Consider the following 22,544-nt stretch of genomic DNA (forward strand, 5'->3'; position numbering starts at 1 on the left):
GTATAATGCTGATCAGTGTATGCATGTTTCAGGATAGAGTAGGCAGCCCGGGCATCTGCATATAATTTTCACAATGACTAATGACATGGGATTAATTCTCCGCTGACTTTGTTTTTCCTAGTTTTTTATTCCAATTCTGTTTTGTTGATTTCAATTTCATTTCCTTGCTTTATTAGTTAGCTTAGATATTAAATTGCTCATATCATTGACGGTTACCTCCGAAAGCCATAGCTGGACTACTGGCGAGGGATCGAATTATGAATGTGTAATTTGATTTTAGTTTTACTTTTCTGCAATTAGATATTAAATTGTTCATCTCATTGACGGTTACCTCCGAAAGCCATAGCTAGACTACTGGTGAGGGATCGAATTATGAATGTGTGATTTGATTTTAGTTTAACTTGTCTGCAATTAGATATCAGATTGTTCATGACATTGATGATTACCTCCGAAAGCCATAGTTGAACTACTGGCGAGGGATCAAATTATGAATGTATCATTTGATTTTAGTTTCACTTTCCTTGCAATTTTTAATTTCTTTGAGTGCAGTAGCTTAAATCATTTTTCTGTTTCATTTTTTAGACAGCAGCAGAGACAATAGTTTCATGTTCAGTAGTTCATTATTTACTTGTTTTGAATAGCAGCACATTTCAATTCTTGTTCAAGCATTACTTCCATCACTAGTATGTTCTAAGACCTTCTGGAGTGTTAAGTTTTGGAAACCATTATAGAGAGGACATAATTGCCTTACAAATTGTATCCATACTTGCCTTCTAGAAACTTAGGAATAGGAATTTCATTCACATCAGGAGATAAAGGGAATCAAAACCCCCAAAACAACATAAAAATCAAAAACGACAAAAGTAAGAAATAGGTTATCTTGCACATATAGTGCACCACACTTCATCGGCTTACGAATCCCGGATTGATAATTAATGTAGCAATTTAGGACACACTAAATTGACCAAACATTTTGGCGATATCAGAATCCTCGTGATTCTTTAAGTTTTGCATTCCAGCACTTGCATCTTGTCTTTTTGTCATAAACTCATAATCTGAAAAGGAAAATTATATTAACAAGAAGGAAAACAAAATTTAAAATTCTCTCTCTTGCCAGTAATTAGTATTTGAAGAATTGTCTATACCTGCTGAAGGAACCAGATTTCTTGCATCATCTACTTCCGAAAAGGTAAAGCCATTACTAGCATTATTGATCCATTGTTCTTGCATCCAAGATAGAGATCCCAAATTTTCCCCTAGTGGACTGGAAAATGGGTGTCTTTCCACATTAGAAGCCTGTTGTAAAAACAATATTGAATGCATAATGAGAAAATGGACAGGAAATACCATGCCCAAAATTTTAACTTTCCTGTTCAAGTTTACTGTGTAAGATTTATGTGAAACCGCAGTACAAAAAATACTCTCTGACGCTCAAAGATCAAACCTGAATGAATGCTATATTCTCTGCCAGAACATAGAAGTGCATACCTCTTGGAGCACACTGTATCCATATGTTGGACTATGAGTCTGGTCTGACACTTCAGTTGACATCTTTTGTTTACCCCTAAGAAAACGTAAATCAGTATTCTGGTTTTGACTCTCCTTAGGATACAAGGCAATCGATGAAGCAGCAAAATTATCTGGGGAATCTGAGACATCGAAGAAAGTATCCTTTATATCAAAGGTCTCCAGATCAGAAGAGTTTAGCTCAACTGGATTTGCAGGATCCTTCAGCTCTAAGAAAGATCCATCAAGAAATGCAGGCGATGGTTCATGTGGATTTGATATGAATGGATCAATACTTGTAGATACCCGCTCTTCAACTCCCCTGCCATCTTGCAAATGAAAGACACCTGCATAATCTTCCATATTTGTCTGCACAGGATTATTTATGTTGCCAAACAAGTCTCCGAAATCATTAAACACCTCAACATCTTCAGTTTGCACAATGGTATGTTCTAATGTTTCTTTTGAGATCAGAGCATCCCAGTCCTGCACATAATTAATAAGTTACAAGTCAGTCTGAAAAAAATTTGTCTTGTTATTATGCTTGAAAAGCATGCAAAAGTCAAAAATGATAACATGAATATCATTTGCCATGCTTAATGACACATGCCATAAATTAATCCTTAGATATGATGCTTGCATTATTTACTTCTTCAAGAAAGAAATAGCCAACATTCATTTTTTGGGTTTGACAACAACCACTGGATCAAGTGCCAAATACAAAACAAGAATCGAATATAAGCATTCAGTTAGCACAAGTTCAATTTTATAGAAATAGAACATTTATCTCACAGAAGTGAGTATTGTCGCCTTGCAAATTGATTACCTGATTTCCTTGCACCAATTCATTTTCATTAGTGTTTGGCTCCATATCATTTGGGTTGTCAATCCATTCTTCCACGATCCTATCAATATCATAATCAGATCTTGCAGGGGCTGGTTCGTCGACTTGGGCAACAATCTCGTTATCCAATGGATGATTCTCTCCACGGTATGAAATAACTTCCTCCATGGTTTTGCTCAAAGTGGAATCATTTGTACTAATGTGGTCCATTTCTACAGAAGATTTTGTTTCAGCTTTGCCAAGGATGTCTGCATTCCAATCCTCTTCCCTGGAAGGAGCACCATATTGTTCCCCATTTTTGGGACCAGGACCACCATTCTGGAATACCCGACATAGTACATAGGAGTCCTGCAACCACAACATAATTATAAGAATTCAAAATTTAGCCATTTCATTGATGATTTAGGCAAGCATATTATTAGCAACAAAAATGTGACATTGTTTTATTGCGCCATATATTTCTATTTACTACAGGGATTTGATATCAATAAAATCCAATAAAAACGTGGAACACTTCCAGATCAAGATATTGAATTTGAACTTTGTAGGCCATCAATTTTGCAAATAACATGTCAACAATTAGTCAGTCAAGACTCAAGAATATTCTGACAGAATTCCAGCAGAGAACTTCTGACCAGAAGATTTGAGTTAGCTTTCAAGTTTCAACTCTATGCTTCCCCAGATCAAAATATTGAGTTTCAACTTTGTAGACCATCAGTTTTGCAAATAACATGTCAACAATTAGTCAATCAAGAAAACTTCTGAATAGAAGATTTGAGTCATCTTGAATTCCATGCACCACTGGCAATCTGTCCAGGGTAAGTTCAAATTTCACGTGTGAATGCTAGGGGAAACAGTGAACACGTCCAAAAGGATATACTCTCATGAATGAAAGAGATGCATCTGATCCTGTTTCTTTATGGCATGAGTATGAAGCAAACCAGCCAGAACACACTGAAATTTTCATGCCAAAAGTGAGGTGGTCTAAATTTCCCAGAGTAAGAAATCTACAAAACCCATTAAACTGCTGGTTCAAGAAAAATTTTAAAATATATTAATAATTTTAAAACAGCCCAGTTGTGCCCACCAGTCTTCCCCAAAGTGTCACCCTGCCCTAAAATGAGCCCTATCTATCCTCCCTCAATATTTTTCTTTCTAAATTTATTTATTTATTGACATGTTGTCTGTATATATTTTTCAAGGTTGAAGGGAGTCTTCAGTATGGATCTCCAAATATAGGCTATGCAATATATAGTTACATCAAATAAACATAAATATAAAGATAGATCGATATGAAAGGAGGATGAGATGGAGCAGGGAAACGACAGTTTTTTGCAGAGGGGGTTTGATGGTGGAGGACCAAAGAAAAAGTCAATAGATATTAAGGAAAGTTTTTTCTCTCCTAACGACTTTTCAACTAAGGATTTGGAGGTCAGAAATAGTTCTAGTGGACCTGCATTTTACATAGGTCCCCTCGTAATATTTCTTCTCCCTCATGGAGAGACATTGTAGTCCAGACTCAGACATGACAAGACAGGAGGCAATCATGATAGTGTCAGCAGTACAGATGTAGGTGTTGAGAGGATCCGAGGAGGCGCTAATCCGTATTCATGATGGTTCAAGGCCACGTCTGTCTCATGATTCATCTTCCATTAATACCAGCAAGCAGTCTGAAAAATTACTGCAAGAGTTGGGGGGAAGAGGGTATTTTCCTTGTAATCCAGAAGAGTTATGGATGGATCTTAACCTAACCCCCCAATAAAAGACTGTGGTGGCTACTTTGACTATGGAGGAACTTTCAGGGAGTAATCCAGGGTTTGAAAGATATAAACAGAGACCTAGAAAGGAGCAGCTTTTGGGGGATCTGGTGAGGGAGAGGAGAAAGAGGGCAAAGTGTGTAAAACAAAGAGCAGAAAAAATGAGGTTAGTAACTGAGTTAGGAAGTAGTCATGGATCAAGTTTTATTGGATCAAGAAACTACTTTAGTGGGCAAATTTCATGGAGTGATGATTTGAAACAAACAATGAGTATGTGAATTCATCAGGTTTGACATCAGCAGCTAGACATGCCTCTATTTTCCATTTGTTGACTAGGAGCTGTATCAACTTCATCTGCCAATGGGTGAGGGCTCAAGAGAATATCAGGGGGTATAGTGGTATTGGGACAGCTCCATTCAGCCCCTGAAAGGTTGGACGCCATTATCTAATCCAATGAAAGAAAGCGCTGGCATAAAGCTGCTCTAGATTAAGTTGCACTCCCTGGAATAAGATAGGTGGATTCTTGGATATTGATAAGAGGACAAAGAACTTGGATAAACCTCAATGGCTAGGATATGCATGGAGATGAAACTTCAGAATGGATTCCCTGATAGTTTAGATATCGAGATAGGTCCTTGTTCCTAACGAGTGTTGCCAACAATGCAATATTTTTGCGAAAGCATCACCACTGTATCACAATTTTTTGAAGGAGACAATAATATCGTCGATTTTTTCCATGTTCATATTATTGCAATAATATAGTAAAAATTGAGAAAAGTTAAAACAATGTGAGTCGATCAAAAAAAAATCATGGAGCTGCGCCCATGTCAATTTATAAACTCAATTTTGGTTTCTTTTTCCTCATTTTGCAAATAGAGGCCACAATTTAGAGAGCAGAGAAATAGGAAAACGAATTTCCTAGGGTGAAGGAGGAGAAAATAATTATTTTTAGGAGCCAATCCCGAAAAATTTTGCACTATGGACTGAGTTTCCTCAACAGGCCACACACTGGCAGGTATGGGCATCAAATTCGGCCCTGTTTTTTTTGTTTTTTCTTAGTTTTTCTTTGGGTTTTCAGTCACCCATTTATTTTCCATGGTTTTGCTAGGAGGAGGGGGTGTACTTTTTTTGCCATTTTCATTCATTCAGTGGAGAGGGTTTCGTGATTGTAAAAATGCTGATTTTTATTTTTTTTAATTTTCCTTCTGCCCTAGGTTCAATCTTACATTGAAGTTTAAAAATGCTGGGAAATTTGGGCCCTATGTGGGAATATGGTAACTTCAGGGGGGGGTTCTGTTGGAATTTGAGTAGCCATGGTCGGTATTTTCATATGAAAAACATCAGGTCGGGTCCATGATAAAAAGGTGGTGACTTCAGGGGGGGGGGGGGGGGGGGGGGTTCTGTTGGAATTTGAGTAGCCATGGTCGGTATTTTCATATGAAAAATATCAGGTCAGGTCCATGATAAAGGTGGTGACTTCAGGCCGGAGGGGGGGGGCCGGGGGGGGTTCTGTTGGAATTTGAGTAGCCATGGTCGGTATTTTCATATGAAAAACATCAGGTCGGGTCCATGATGAAAAGGTGGCTTTTTAAGGGTTATGACCCTTCACATCAATCACTATATATTGGCCAGCGTGCTCATTTTTTACAAGATTTCGGGTTCTTCTATGGCAAGGTATGCGAGCCTACTGAGGCCTGCAAAAACAACATGGTATCAGAGCTGGAAAAAGATCGAAGATCTGAGCAGAAGGCTCACACCTCAGTGACTCGCAAATTGAAGGCTCGCATTTGATCTCTGTGACTCCAATATCTCTGTGATCACTGTGGCTCGCATCACTTACAGTGGTTCACATATGATAGCAATTCCCTTAATTGGAAAAATAACAGTTTTTATGTTCAGTTGTGTTCGTTATAATTGTTCTAAGCTCCTTGTTGTGTTTACCAGTGACAACTGTAAAAATATATTGGGACTTGCAAATGAGTGCGACAAACCATTCAAATTGAGCCAATGATTTGCCTTTCTGTAATGGTTAAGGCCTGATATTTGAATTAAATACCAGAGGAGCTGTGTAATGTACCAGGTCATTGAAGAATAGTGTAACTCAATCCCCATATGTGAATTAAGAGCTCAATGTCAAACTTGCCTATCGTGAATGAGATTGAATGTAAACCTCAACCTTCAGAAACATAAACGAAGCTCAAATCCCTGTTATGGTCTGGTAAAATTTGAAAGGAAATGGGAATCCAAGTAAAATTAAGAGCCAGTGAATATACTCAAACAAACAGACACTGAAAAGAATGCATACTTAAGATTTACCTTAAATCTTATGTATTGGACTGCAAAACAATTCAAAGACTTTGAATCGACTTCTGGATCTCATAAGAACGGAATTCTGCAGGGTTGATACAATGCCCTCGCCATGAGTGCACATAACAAATGAGGATTCAAATGAATACCATGAGTCAATTGATTATCATGCGACTCCAGAAAATGGGAAAAAAATTTTTTTTATTGTAGTACACATCATCAACCATCTAGAACAATCTAAAAGTCATAAAGTATGTAGTTTCATCTGCAGCTTAAATTTAGATGAGCTTGTGAATAGACTAACATGAAATATATGACAAACGAAGGTTTAAGATGTGTGCTCTCTTTGTTACGCAACCAATAATTAGTGTTTTACAGAGCTTGATAATGCCATGTTCAAGCTATTACTCCATGGCATTGTTTAACTCCTTATGTTTTGTTTGTCTTTCTTTTTTTGGTTGGAAAATGGTGATATATTTTTGGGCAAGATTATGATCTTTGGTTGTTTAAAATGTATTTTTGAATGCATAAATGAATTCAACACTTTAAAAAAGCCTGTGGCATGATTGTATAATTGTCAAGGTTCTATACATAAAATGAAGATCGACCATTCTTCAAGGAGGCTGACCTAATTGATTTGATTTCAAGAAGAAAATTATTTCTGCTTTGAATAGAAGCCTCCAACAAGGAAGCCATAGGAATGACCTTGTGGTTGTCAAGCTCCAGAAAAGGGGAAAACTTGACTAATCTTTCTTTTGTTAAAGGTTGGAATCAAGAAGGCTAAAGATCAAGAGGGAGAGGTCTTGATCAAGATAAGTATCTTGTATCTCTTTTATTGTTTTTAAATTATTACTGACGTTGGTTTTTTTATTGTTTGTAAACCCTAGGTAGGGTTTGGAGAAAGAAATCCAAGGCTTATGGACCATTATGACCAATTGATAACACTTTAATGTTGATATATACTTCTTGTTGATGATGTGGTCTCCTCGATGATGTGGATTCCTTGTTGATGATATGTTTCTGATAAATGTTGAGAACCTCTTCTGTGTAAGAGGGAGCTGATCGAAAGTATTGCATGAGCCTGATAAAATTCTTGCTGAAAAAGTGGCATGATGAACTATGAGTCCATGGATACTTGCTTAAGAAGTTGCAAGACTCCGCTGCTAATGTGTTGATTTGGCTCGTTAAGCTAGGAAAGAACCTGTTAGGTTGTTGATGTTTGCTTCTATACAAAGCTCCAATTAGAGCTAGATAAATAGTTGGATGTTGTTACTGAAACAAGTGTTGAAATCCACCATGGTTACTTTTCTTCTTTTGAGCAGGGTGATGATTATGTAAGAAGCCTAGAATAGTTGAGGATCCCTTCGAGAGGGAGCTTTGGTTTGGTAGCATATTTAGGTTATTGTAAGACCTATGTGGTCAGAAATTTGGTTATGAGGATTGTAGTCATGAGGGTGTATGGTGGGGGAGATTGATGGTGTGATCTCTTCCTTGGATGTTCCATGAGACCTATGATTTGGTCTGGAAGGATGAGTCATCTATGTGAGAGATGGATTGTGATGTGTATGGCCTCATGAACAATGGTGTTTGGTTTGATGCTATCAGCTTTCTTTATGTTGAGATTGATTGAGAGAGAGAGAATGAAAAAAATACCTCCCTAGCTAAGAGGGAGTGTTGGAATTTGAGTAGCCATGATCAGTATTTTCATATGAAAAAGATCAGGTCGGCTCCATGATAAAAAGGTGGCCTTTCAAGGGTCATGACCCTTCACATCGATCACTATATATTGGCCAGCGTGCTCCTCATTTTTTATAATATTATGGGTTCTTTTGTGGCAAGGTATGCAAGCCTATTGAGGCCTAAAAAAACAACAATTTCAATGTTGAAAATGTAGCGAGCAAGGTCTTCTTAGCCAATGAAGACCTTGATTTGTCCTCATGAGTTAGACTTCAATAATGGTGAGTTTATTTCAAGTTTACGGGAATAATCATCAAGAGTTCATGCGTAGTGTTGTAGGTCCAATTAAGTGGAAGTCTTCATCAACTTGAATACAGGATTGATTGGCAATTAGCAGTTCAGTTAGAGAGAGTTAGTCTCCAGTCTTGATTGAAGGAAGAGCAACTTAGATCTCCAGTGATGATTGGAGAGAGCATGAGATAACAACTTTAGTGATGATTGGAAGGAGAGTAACACTCTCAGTTAACTCACTATCACAACTTGAGTTCTAAAATTGAATTAGCCTAATTTAGCAAGGATCAAATCTATAAAGGAAGGACAAAGGCACAAGTAAATTCAATTGTTTTGTGCACTGAGGTTGTGAGACAAAGCAAGCTCACGAGATTGTGAGAGAGAGAGCCTTGATTGTGGAGTGTTGGCATTGTGTCCTAAATAATAGGAGCACAAGTGCGCTAGAATTCAGCGCATTGATTGTGCGCAAGTGTGGAGTTGGGGTAATAAATAATAGAGTTGAAGTGCGCATAGAAATAGGGGCCAAGTGCACTACAAAATAGGATATTTTGTGCACAAGGAGATAGGCCCAAGTGCGCTAAGAAATAGGGCCATAAGTGCACTAGAGAATAGGAGATTAGTGCAAGGATTAAGGAGGCTCAAGTGCGCAAGGAGGAGTAGAATTGAAGTAAGACAACAAGGTTTGCAGAGCAATTCAAGGAGGCAGCAAAGGATGAATTGTGTGCTAGGAACCGAGATCAAGTTGTGATCAAGGCAAGCCAAGATCAATTGTATTAGCTAAGATTTGTGTGAGAAGCAAAATGCTTTCTCAAGAGAGACAAGTTGCTTTGTAATAGATCCAATTGCTCCAAGGACAATCAATAAAATAGCAAGCAGATTTTCCCTGTTGGGTTTCCTGAGAAAAGTGTGTCAATTTGTGTGATGTTTTAATCTCTATGTTTTTATTCCGCTGCTTATAAGTTGTTAAGAGGCTCTGTATCTTGGTGAAAGTTAACTAATTTCAGTTTTTAGTTATTCATATAAGTAGTTGCAGAGTTTCATGAAAATTTAACATTCAACAGACAAAATTTGAGTTGCAAGTTGTGTGGGAAGCATATGATAGGGGAAATATCCCGATTGCAATACAACCTTGCACAAATTCTGGGACATGGCATAGAACTTTGCTTATTAGATGCATCTCTGAAAGTCATCTGTATTTCCATCAAATCATTAGAAGATAAAGATTCTGCCAAAAGTAACAAGGTAGTTGTGAAACTTCAAATTGCATAGGGAGGAATGGGGACAAGTGAAAGTGGTTCTTTAGCATCACCTTCCACAATGGCCAACCCCACATCTACCTCATCATTTTTTGTTCCCATAACCACACTTGGTGCACAACCTTCTATCAAGTCAACACTTAAAAGAAAGGAGAAGGAAGAAGTCGACAAGCTGGTTGGTAGGTGTTTTTTATGGAGTGACATTCCTTTCAGCATTGCCAAGTACAATCCATTTTACTAGGCTATGTTTGATGTTATTGTTATTTTGTGTGGTTCTCTCTTCCGGATTCATCGCATTTTACTTGTTTTATGTATCGACGTTTCGAACCATCCTCCGTGGTTCTCTGACTTCTTCACATATCTAATCTTGATGATGAACCACAGAGGATGGTTCGAAACGTCAATACATAAAACAAGTAAAATGCGATGAATCCGGAAGAGAGAACCACACAAAATGCAGATCGCAGAAGTCTCAAATCTATTAGTGTTATTGTTATTGTTAACCTGGAGTACAAAGCCCCTTCCTATGATGACTTGAGAGGGACTATTCTTCAAAATGAAAAGGCCAGTTGCACTACAAGGTAGTTGTGAAACTTCAAATTGCAAAGGGAGGAATGGGGGCAAGTGAAAGTGGTTCTTTAGCATCACCTTCCACAATGGCCAGCCCCACATCTATCTCATCATTTTTTGTTCCTAGAGCCACACTTGGTGCACAACCTTCTATCAAGTCAACACTTAAAAGAAAGGAGAAGGAAGAATTTGACAAGCTAGTTGGTGGGTGTTTTTTATGGAGTGACATTCCTTTCAACATTGCCAAGTACAATCCGTTTTACTAGGCTATGCTTGATTTTATTGCTATTGTTAGCCTGGAGTACAAAGCCCCTTCCTATGATGACTTGAGAGGGACTATTCTTCAAAATGAAAAGGCCAATGGCACTGTTATGTTGGAGGAATTTAGGGCATCATGGGAACACACTGGATACAGTACGATGTTGGATAGTTGGACTGATCAAAAGTGTAGAACCCTTATTAACTTCTTGTCTAATTGTCGCAAGGGAACAATGTTTATGAAATTTGTTGATGCATTTGCACATATCAAAGATGCATGATTCCTATGTGATTTGTTGTATGTCATTCAAGAGGTAAGTCTATAGAAAGTTGTCCAAGTCATAATGGACAACGCTGCAAATTATGTTGTTGTTGGCAGGTTGCTTATGGAGAGGTATTCTAACTTGTTTTGGACTCCCTGTGTTGCACATTGTATTGATTTGATGTTAGAGGATATCGGGAATATGAATCCAAACCATTATACACAAATATGCAAAGTTTCTCATATACATAGCAAGGGTTCATATAACCAAAATAGCACCTAGTGCAATCCATCTTCGAACCAAAAATACATCAACGAAGAGGCTCTATATGGCCTCTAGAGTCCAAAGAAAATCATGCTACAAAAAATACTTACATATCATCAAAATAATTGCCTATATTGGGATTCTCATCATCAATATCACCTTATAAGCATTAAAATAATATGGAAAAAGCTTAACCTATCAATCGAGATTTTGTTTGAGTGATGGGTACATTTTTACTAGAACCATGATAGAGGAGTTCAAAAATCAATGCCACCAACATTGAGGTACGTAAAGGGCGTGCTACTCTCGACTAAATGCTAGTTTGAAACACTCATACATGACAAAATCCAATGAGAACACTACAATCCCCCTAATCCTCATATCCTGAAAGTTGTTATATTTGTTGGATTTTGGGCGGGATCTAAAATTCTACTTTCTCCATATAAAATCCAATGAGGTTGGAACCGCTCTCAAACATCCTAAAACAATTAATGGTAAAGTTAAAATTTAAGTAAAAGGATGAATATTAGTCTACACCACTCAGATTATTATTTTTTTGTTAATTTGCATTTCGAGGATCCTTATTCGCATTGTAAGAAATTGGCCAGTTCCATACTAAACTATAACTAGTTTGTGGAAAAAGGAAAGCTTGGTACCAAATTGGCCTTTTCTAGTTCTATGCCACCAAGCGGACTAGTTATGGCCTCAAAACAATTGGCCCAATTGATTCAACCAGTTCCAATTCAGTTCTAATAGCACTCGTTGATTGATGGGTCAACCTAAGAATTGTTCCTTCCCTTAGGGTTGGAAGCAACTTATAGGGCTTTTGGATAACCCACCCATATCTAAGCATGGTAACTTGTTTACAAACCCTAAGCTAGGAAGAAATTTGAAGATGATATGTGTAACACACCTCCTCTAATATCTACCCACTTTCACAGGCTTGCCCGGGTAAACATGAGCTCAGGGGCTACTATGATAAGACTCAACCTCCTATATGACCTTCAGGAAATGGAATCGACAACTTAAGACCTCGCTGACTTCTCTCAAGTGCTACGGGACCTCCAAGAGCAACCCAACCCCTCCAAGTGTCCAACCCCTGAGATAACTCTCATTTTTCCTGACTTAGAGCCCTAGTCACTCCCTTGCCAAGGCCTACAAGCGACTATGGATCTCCAGTCACTCCCATGAGCCTTCCCAAGTGCGACTGTAACCTTTTTCTGCCAATGTTATGCCAGTGACTACGAGATTTAAGGCTATTTTCCAGGGTTGGGGCTTAGCCTCTGCCTAGAACTCTATGAAACTTTCAGAACTCATAACAGACATGAAGATAATGCTTTTGATAACAAACTTGATCAAAGACTTGACCTACCCTGGTCTAATCATGACTGACATTTCGTCAAACACTTGGTAAATATGCAACCTATAGGTCATGAATGCAAGTTTGAACATAAGGGACTGAAAACTTATCTGAGGTTTAACAAGGGTCACTGCCTTCTCACATTAGCTGAAATAACACCAATTAGGTCTTGCATTCATTATTCATTCAGTTACAAATAAAAACATGAAAGAGCCATGACTGAGAACTGTCATATAACCATGCTTATAACCAGCATATAACCAGATAAATAACAATGAGAGAAAAGCCATTAATCCACATAATAACAAGTACATTTACTCATCAAAAGCAAGGGAAACTTAGCTCTTATTAAACATAGGCAAAAGCCAACCAGGTTCGGGACTTCCACGTACCACCCAACCATAGATTGGCTTAACCAAATCTTTCTTTCAGCCAATCACCCTCATGCCATATTCCAAGCATGAATGTGGGATCTCATGGGATAAACCAATCCATAAACAACCAAGGGAATCCAGAGGTTAAACCACCTCCACCCTCACCATACCGTGACCTCACCTAAACGATGTCGAGATCACAAAACCAAACCGAGCTTGGATGCCTCAGAATTTCTTCTCCAATACCTTGAGGAATTTTCCCATCTCCACCCTCAGGCTTTACCGTGTATCCCACCATTACCAGTCAAGGGATTCCTAGGCCTTTGGGAATTTTCTTGAGACCACCTCACCCAGATCCAAAATCTTCCGGCAATCCAAAGCTCAAACCGAGAAAAGTCCCATCACACCATGGCTATCCGAAAATGGCAAGGTTAGGCTAAAATCCATTGTCGAAACCCGGCAAAATCCATGCCAATGACAGCAAAAGAACCAAATACCAACATGCACATACCATGCATGTCAAAACCAGTTAGGAAATCATATATGCAACCTGTTACCTGCAAGTATTCCTGCTGAAGTTGCTTGATCCAACTTTTCCTTGCTTGATCCTTGCTTTCCTTTGCTTTTCTTGTCCTTCCTTTGCTTGCTTGCTTTCCTTCTCCTCTTGGTGCTCTTCTCCTCTCTGAGACTAATTCCAAAACTGAACTAACAAAAGGCTACCAACTGATGCTCTGATGTCTTTTTATTATTCATGTCTCTAATTTCTTCAATTTTCATCCATTTTCCTCCATTTTCCTCCTCACATGCAACCTGTGACCTTTCACCTCCCTTTTCTCCTAATTTCATTTATTTTCATAAATAAAATGCCAAAAATACCTTTTTTCCTTTTGAAAGTCTTTGCCATTGTCTTTGCCAATTTTCCTTTAGCCATAAACACATCAAGTGATGCCCACTAAGATATTTTGCCCAACATTCAGCTTGGAATAAGTGTCCCTTGACCGTGGTCTTATTTTTCCTTTATTAACTTTTATTACATGAACTTTTAACCCAGAGTTGTTACAATATGTGGGAAGTATTTTGGTGCCTTTTTCATAATATATGGCCCATGATGCTACTCTTATGGTTATTATACCTATGATGATGATTTCACCTAATTTTGATGGTATGACTTAGATACTTTCTCCCATAATTTCCATCCCTTGAGGGACTATTTGAGACTTCTCCAACACTATAGAGAGGACGTCCAGCCCTACTTGATGACCCTTCTAGGCACCATAGTCAGGACATTGACCACTTTATGAGGAGTGTTGACCTTGGGATGTATCCAGCACTGATGGTGACCTTTTCCTCTCCCTCTAGAGCCTAAAACACTACACATTGAAGCTAGGACATTTCCTAGAAGACAGATGTATTCCAGAGACCATAGGATGCCCCCAGGCTAGCATCGTACCTTCTTGATAGGCATTTCCTTATTGTTGGGGCAGACTGATGATGATGATGACTTGAGACCCATCTAGAAAGGATGGTACACTTTTCTAGATGATGATATCATGCCCTAGCCTTGTGACATCACCCTCATGTGGTTTGCAGTGATGATGTGGGCTTGGTTGATGATGACATGTTGATGAGGAGGGTTTTGCTTGATGAGTAGGCACCTTGTTAATGAGGAGATTTTTAATGCTTGGAGGGATTTTTCTCTTGGATTGATGAAGTGATTCTATGGTGATTTGTGCAAATTTATTGTGAGTAATCTTCTTCCACTTTTCAATTGTAGAATTAGGGTTTCATTGACAATTTCATTTTAATGTATTGAATCTTTTATGGCTTTAACCTCCTTTTACAAAATTTTTAAAAGTATCTATCAAGGATCCCTAGTATAGCTTCCTTGACCTTAAATCTCCAATTGATTAAAAATCACTAGGGTTTTGATTGAGAGGTTTTCTCTCTCTTAACTTGCTCAAATCAAGTCTTTTGCCATTGACCTTGCCCTTTGATTCCATGTGCCCAGGATTGAGAAAGGCACAAGTCTATTTATCGTGTCAATCCTTATAAATAATAAATATTAAACTCTAATTTAAAAAAAATGCTTTTAGGGTAAATTTGGATTAGGTTACAGCAAAATTTACATTTAATCGCATAATATACCTTGGACCTCATAGTCTTAGGGTTAGCCTTTGCATCTTCTAATTGAAAACGCAAATTATCGGTGTTTATGTATTTTTCAGCCATCTTTTTAAGGCTAACGTCTAGAGTTTTGTAGCTATTTTATGTACTTTCGGCGATTGAAAAACTTATGCAACTTGTGTCCTTATTTACTCATTCAACAACCTTTGTTTATTTATGGCTATTTATTATTTATAGGCTATTTTTCTATTTCTTTCATAAATTTGGCATGTTATGAATTGTGCTTATTAAAAACCCTAATTTAAAACAACAATCAGTAATTTAAACATAGAATGTGTCTAGGATCTATTTGAGCCTCTCCAAGACTACCCTTGCCCTATAGATTTAGCCATAGGTCCTTTGAACTCATTGCGTCATCTCACCAAGAGCCAATTTTTTTTTAAATTATGCTTGGGTGTTTTATTTAGCATAATCCTTGGAGGGTGCTTAGCCTAGAATTCTTGGGTTACCTAAATTTTTAGATTCGTTGGTAAAGCCTCCCTTGTAGGGATATTATCTATCCACAGAATAACAGAGGAACAGTTTGATTCTGTTGTTGCCCTTAATCTAGAGTGCTTAGTGAGGCTTTGCACTAAGGTGCTAGATTTTGTGGTAAGAAGGCCAACATGTGTTAATTTTAGGTAACAATGGTATGTTCTATGCTTTAGAGCAGTTTTACTTCAATTTCTTTATTAGCCCAATATCAATATCCAAATTAGCAATCACATCAACATGATAGTAAAATGCAGATAGAACATAAACATAAATTGTAGAAGACAAGCCAAGACAAGAGGACACAAGATGTAGCATCAGCCAAGGACAAACCCCAATGTCAGAAAACCCTTGATCAATTCTTCTTATATTATTCAATAGTTCACCAGAGAGAGAGAGATAGAGTACAATGATTTAAAGTCAATATTGACTTGCCAAATAGAAGATCTGACATCAAAGCTCTTAAACATGAAGACGACTCAATGAAACTGCAATTTTGGCACCAAGGGCTGGAGATTTCTATACTTGTCCACACCATAGTTTTCAAAACCGTTTTAAAAAACCGGTTACCGGTCTAACCGGCCGGTTAGCAAGGCCGCCGGTCTAGACCGGCCAAAAAACCCGGTTGGAAGGCCCCCTTCGCCCAGTTTTTGCCCTAACCGGCCGGTTTTAGGCATGCTCTTCAGACTCAATAATATGCCTTCATCTAGTTGTAGAACTTATCTGGATGTCCCAAACAGTAAGTCTACTTCCTTAAAAAGGGATGTTCAGAAGATAAAGAACTTGATCTTTATCAAAGAGGAAACGGTTGCAACTTGATCCCTTTGCAAGCCAGAGCACAGGTTGTGTCCTTACATTTGGCGAACCAGAATGCAGTCTGAAGTTATCATGACAACTGGAGAAGATCTTGAGAATCCTAAAACCACTCATTAACACTTTCCAAGTCTTAAACAGGTAAGAGAAAAAGGGATGCAGACACCAGGCAGATCTTACACTTTGTTGTGCCAAATTCCATGCAAAAGCAACCAATTATGCTTGTTTCCTTCAAACTTATCTGCAAAATAAGAGAGGCTTATAATTCTTCAGCAGCACCATCCAAGATAGTTGTGTGATAACACAGATTTTACCTTCATTTCAAAGTTGAGACATAATCCCCAATTTGAGATAAACTATCTTAAATTTGTGGACATCTTCCCTCTGTCATGTGAAACTTTTATAGACTTTCTGGCATCATCTGATTGACTGCCTTCAATGGCGATATTTCCCATTGCTACTTCAGCATTCTTCACAGCCTCTATTGCACTTTTGTCACTTGTCTTCTTTTCGAGGAGAGCCTCATTACAATTCTCAGTTTGCCCAGAGGGCACTGATGGTTCAAGTAGCCGAGGTACAGCATTAAACCACGGGTGAAGATTCCAAACGAAACAGTTTACTAATCATATAAAATACCACTGGTGACTGGTTAGAAGGTTGTCAAGGTTTACAAGATGTACATGCAGTTCTACAGTTCTATGATGAACTTGAAACTTGAGAAATCAAAGGTCCTCCCTTGAAAAGGTCAAATCTTTTGCAGTAGGCCAAAGACATAAAGGACATGTTGGATTGAAGATTGATGCCATATGCATTTACTACTATGAACACTTAGGTTCTGAAATCTAATGCTAAGGCCTGAATAATGAAGATCATTATTTGCACAAAATGTTGCTACAGTGATTTGGAAGCAGTGATGGACTTCATCACATGAGCAAAGGCTCTAGGGTTTTGACATTTGGGTGTGAAAAAGGAACTTGTGAAATTGGAAGGACTGTAGGCCAATGGCCTCATAGCTTGCACCATTGTTTTTGGACTTTATAAGCCATTTAGAGCCTCATTTCTTATGTATTTTGCTATTTTGTCGATGATATGTATTGCACTCGGTGCCATTTTGATATATTCACCTTTACATGGTATATAAATGAGCAAACTTTGCATATTTTGTCTCTATTGGCTTGGAATCATGGTTTTACATCTTAAAAATAGTTTTGTTTCATTAAAAATTAATTATTTAATGTTTTTTTTAAAACCGGTTCGTTTAGACCAAACCAGTCCCGGTTAGACCGGTTCCGGTCGGTAAACCGGTTCATTAGGTGGACCGGTCCGGTCACCGGTTCCGGTTTTAAAAACTATGGTCCACACTAGGACACCATCCAAACTAGCATCAAATCAACACTATCTCATCAACATGCCTCTAGTTGGGCATACTGTTGTAGCTCTTCACTGGTTAGGGCACCCACAGAAATATGCCAGCCCTAAAATTGCTCCAACAATCTCCTAGAGGACTGCGGCTTTCCTTCCACAAGACCCTCCTTCCTTCGCTGCTCTATATGGCACCCTGTTTCAGCTTGTTATGGGCAGCAGTCCCAACAAAACTCCTCTACAGGCTTGCGGCCAAGACTGCACACAATGAATAGGGCTACGACATCTTTACACAGGAAAGGCAGTCCTCAAAACTCCATGCACAGGTATCCAGATTCTCCTCAAAACATTCAGCCTCCCTTTCTACTCAAATCGGACCCAAAACATAAATAATTATCACCTTGAATTGTACCCAAATTTGCCTTTAGGTTTGCGGCCTGTAACAAAGATACACCTCACCAAATAACACAGAAAACCATCCAACAAGCATTTCTTTGATTGCGACTCTATTCAACAGGAAATCTGTACCCAAAATCAAGAGGTACACTTCCCAGACAAAGCTCCTATCCTCCATGCATGATGCCACAGACCTGCAGCTCTTTCTCCCAAGAAAACTGAACCCTAAACAGAGATGGGTCTCATCATAAACTCGACCCTTGGCACTTATGCCCTGCATCAGATGTCGTCCTATTTCAAAGGAGAGGATGAGCACTTGGATCAATCAAATGAGGGAGAAAGCACCTCTATATATACCAATCGGTGGGGGTCAAGAGACGTGACTATTGGATTAGGTGAGCCGACATATAGAAGAGGTCGACTTTGATAATTTGTCCATAATCAAAATAAATTCATAACTTCATTTGTACATGTCAGAATCGAATGATCTTTAGATCAATCCTACACCTCTCGGAGAGAGGAACACAAGAAAAATATCAGTGGTCATAAATAAGATGACCCACGTGGAGTTTGGCCCTAGTTGCCAATTTTAACAATCCCTCTCAACTAGGGAGAACTCCATCTGCTAATCCATCTGCTAATCTATACTATCTTTGCCATCAATGCACTGCTCTGCTGAACTTATGAAGAAGAAGAAGTGATTGAGAATGTATCATATCATTCTCTACTGACCCGAAGTTAGTGCCAATCAAAAGATAGTGTCCCATACCACTCTTACTGACCCACAGTCAGTTCCAATCAAAAGAGAGTGTCTCATACCACTCTTACTGACCCGAAGTCAGTGCCAATCAAAAGAGAGTGTGTCATACCACTCTTACTAACCCGAAGTCAGTTCCCATTGATCCCAGATCAATATCGGTCATCCTAGCATGGGGAGTACGGTAGTACACAATGCGTCCATCGGTAGTACTATGGTCCCTATCCTCATTTCCCTACTCATTCGCCAGATGACAGGTACTTCCCAAGAGTCCTAGACTGCATGGGTAGGATATCTCGGCAGGGGAAGGATGAACCACTCATCCTGCCTACATGTCGCCAAGGGGTATCGCAGAGGAAGGTTGAACCACTCACCCTGTACACAGCAAACCACTAGGGGAAGGTTGAACCATTCACCCTATGGTTGCTCATTGCTCCAAGACGTACCCCAAGCCCCTCGAAGCTCCCAGAGCTCAATGTCCATCTCATATAGGGCCCTTATAAGAGGGTCTCTCCACGACTTCAAGTCGTTCTCGGAAGGCCAAGAACTTGACGTTCCACAGGGCTTTGTTTGAATATCGGTGACCTGCTCATTAGTCCCATTGTGATGGAGCCTTATTGCTCCTCGTTGTACCATATCCCAAATAAAGTGGTACCTGATATCTAGATGCTTGGAGTGATCATGAAACACAAGATTCTCTAATAATTGGATCCCACTCTACTTGTCGCAGAGGATCACGGTGGTATCCATCACATGTCCAAATAGCTCACTGAAGAGCTTCCTCAACCAAACAGCTTCACAGGAGGCCATACTAGCAGCTATGTATTTGGCCTCAGCGGTGCTCATGGCCACTGATTTCTACTTCCTGCTCATCCAGGATATCGAAGCAGAACCCAAAAAACAGCATCCAAAAGTGCTCTTGCGATCCACCACACTGCCAGCCCAATCAGCATCAAAATAACCATGCAACCTCACATCTCCGGCAGAGTATCTCAGTCCATGAGTGATTGTGCCCCGAAGATATCTCAAAAGATTCTCAGCACCAATCCAATGTATTTGATGAGCCTCAACCATATATAGGCTCAATGTGTTAACTGCAAAACATATGTTCGGACGGGAGTTCACCAAGAACATCGGTGCTCCTATGAGTTGACGATACTCAGAAGCATTTTTCAATTTAGGTCCAGCGACACTACCAAATAACTTCTTAAAGTTAAGTTCCACCAGAGTAGTCACAGGCTTGCAGTCCACCATCCCAAATCTTTCCAATATCTTCACAACATATTTTCCTTGAGAGAGGAAAATTTCACCTGGCCTTTGCCAGACCTCCAACCCTAGGAAATAGTGCATCGGTCCTAGGTCCTTCAACTCAAATTCAAAAGCCAACTCCCTCTTACATGAGAGGATCTCAATAAACATCATGGTTCTCTTTAAACATTGGAAGTGTATGCTTGTTCAGAGTATATCCATCAAGTCGTTTGCACCCTGCTATTCATCCTTCGGTCTATACATCAAAATCAGCCAATCATGTTGCCTCTTAAGTAACAAGGACATCATTTTTAGAGTCATCAGATATCATATTATAATCAGCTATCATGAATCAACACCCTTTGGCATGGTTATCTTTCTTGAAATAATCTATGGCTCCCTCTGAGGCCATACGTCAGATGGTCATTTAGCTTTCAATGATGAGCTTGCTAAATGATTTTTGCCATGTGCATGAAACTACTCAATAAGGATGATTTTCTCATTCAGCCATTTGTATCCATATGACCATGATAAGTGACTTTTCTCTGACTTCTGAATTTCATCATCTTCCTTTGAATTGAGGAAGTATAACATCAACTACTACACGAGGAATAAACAGTGCTGCTATATCAAGGATATCCAATTTCAAATCATCTGTTGAAATGAGCGATATGCCAAAGCCATTCCTAACCACGATATTTCTTTATGTTGAATTCCTCCCAAAACTTGTCACACATCTACTTTTGTACTCCATCAAAAGTCGTTTGTGCAAGATGTCAAGGACAAAGAAATAGATATGTCCTTAAATTCATCAGATTATCTCGAACATACACATCTTGTTCACAACTTCGATTGTGAACAAGATCCATTGCCAATGCTTCTGTCATTGATGACCTTCCATGCTTGATGTTGAGTTTCTGAATATAATTGTTGCAAATGGATAGAAGACTGAACTGAAATAAAGTAACTGTGTTATTCAACACACGACTGTGAGACCGACTGCTACAAAGATGCTAATACCACAGTGATGAAGCAGAATAACCAAGTCGTGATAAAGGTTGACTTCAAATGATCCTTCTTGCACGTGATCTTTGATCTTCTTTAATTACTGAAAGATTATCAGAAAGATACAGAGTACAAGATCTCATGGATTAAGCTATCCAAGATGTGAATCAGTCTTGTTCACAACTTTGTTACTACATCGTAATAACTGCTTCACTGAGATGCTGATGTGCTGAGATATTGTGATACAGATATCAAAATTACAAATCGATATTACTATGATGCCACTGTCATCAGATTTGAGGGATAATGTCAAGTGCAGGGATGACAAAACATAGCATCGAAATCATTATTGTAAATTACAATTATAGATCCTCATGGCAGTCCGGTCCATAGTTCAAGTCTATCATTTTAAATGAGAATGAGCCCAACAAATTTCTTCAATCTCAATGGAATATCCATTGCAATTTTGTTGATCCAGAAGACCAATAATACCCACAAAAGATTGTTTCTTCATTCAAAAATTTGAACACTCAGTGAGGGGAATTAGAAAGATGGAACCTGGTAAGTAAAGTCTTAGAGTCTGCCCCAAAATTGATATACAGACACAACATTTCATAACGGTGCTTGTATCACTGTCAAACCACGTAAAGTTTATTCTTGAGATAGCACACAGTCCCAACAGAGAAGCTACAGCAGCATTGGAGTATACAGGAATGATCTTCATCCATCTTAGTATGACTTTCAGAACCAGTGGTTATGTACAGGAGTAGAACACGACCTCTAAGAAATTAGATTCATGCCCAGCATATGTAAAATGTTCTGCCTGTAGTAGTGCTTCACCCCCACACGGACAAGCCATCCACTGATACACAGCTCATGAAGAAAGGATAGCTCACTATGCTCATAGCCTTGACTGGGTATACGAGTTGCCCCTCCAAAGAGTAAATCGAACCAAAAGCACTGAAAATTTCAGAGTTATTAGAAGCATGTGAAAAACATCTTTTGCGCTAGCTTTCTCCAGCGATATGCCTAATGATCTATTTATCCAAAACAAGTACAGTAAATTCACAGAGGCTAGTCCCATTCTCCAAAGTTGACCTTCTGCCACAAACAAATGCTTAGAAATAAGGAGAATAGTCCTGCTGTTATGTGGAAAATATAGCTGGAGATTTTGACCAAAATTTGATTTAATGCCATAAGGAACTCGATCCTGGGACTGCTTTTGCCTTTTGATGAAGCCTTGAATTTTGAAGAGAGAGGAGATCATGGAGAATTACCAACGAGCTTGTCAGTGATTGCATTCCTTCTAGCTTGGGCTCGTCCTCAACCTAGCTCTGATACCATTTCAATTTTAGGTAACAAGGGTATGTTCTATGCTTTAGAGCAATTTTACTTCAATTTTAGCCCAATATCAATATCCAGATTAGCAATCACATCAACATGATAGTAAAATGCAGATAGAACATAAACATAAACTGTAGAAGACAAGCCAAGACAAGAGGACACAAGATCTGGCATCAGCCAGGGACAAACCCCAATGTGGGGAAACCCTTGATCAATTCTTCTTATATTCTTCAATAG

General features: G+C 38.8%; 1 protein-coding gene across 4 annotated transcripts in view; it reads right to left on the bottom strand.

Moving 5' to 3' along the window:
- Positions 1-771: 771 nt before the first annotated feature.
- The window catches only part of LOC149221096 (uncharacterized), a 35,324-nt gene continuing 13,551 nt past the window's right edge, over positions 772-22,544 (bottom strand). For all 4 annotated transcript variants that reach the window (XM_089384995.1, XM_089384996.1, XM_089384998.1 and 1 more), the window contains 4 exons: positions 2,333-2,698; positions 1,489-1,992; positions 1,146-1,296; positions 772-1,055 (listed from right to left, as the gene is read on the bottom strand). In XM_089384995.1, the coding sequence (XP_089241121.1) occupies positions 946-1,055; positions 1,146-1,296; positions 1,489-1,992; positions 2,333-2,698 (1,131 nt within the window). In that variant the 3' untranslated portion in view covers positions 772-945. The remainder of the gene's footprint in view (positions 1,056-1,145; positions 1,297-1,488; positions 1,993-2,332; positions 2,699-22,544) is intronic.

This window comes from Pinus tabuliformis, chromosome Q (genome assembly GCF_031772625.1).
Source record: "Pinus tabuliformis cultivar Carrire ecotype Pingquan chromosome Q, CPIR1, whole genome shotgun sequence".
Taxonomy (NCBI): Eukaryota; Viridiplantae; Streptophyta; class Pinopsida; order Pinales; family Pinaceae; genus Pinus; species Pinus tabuliformis.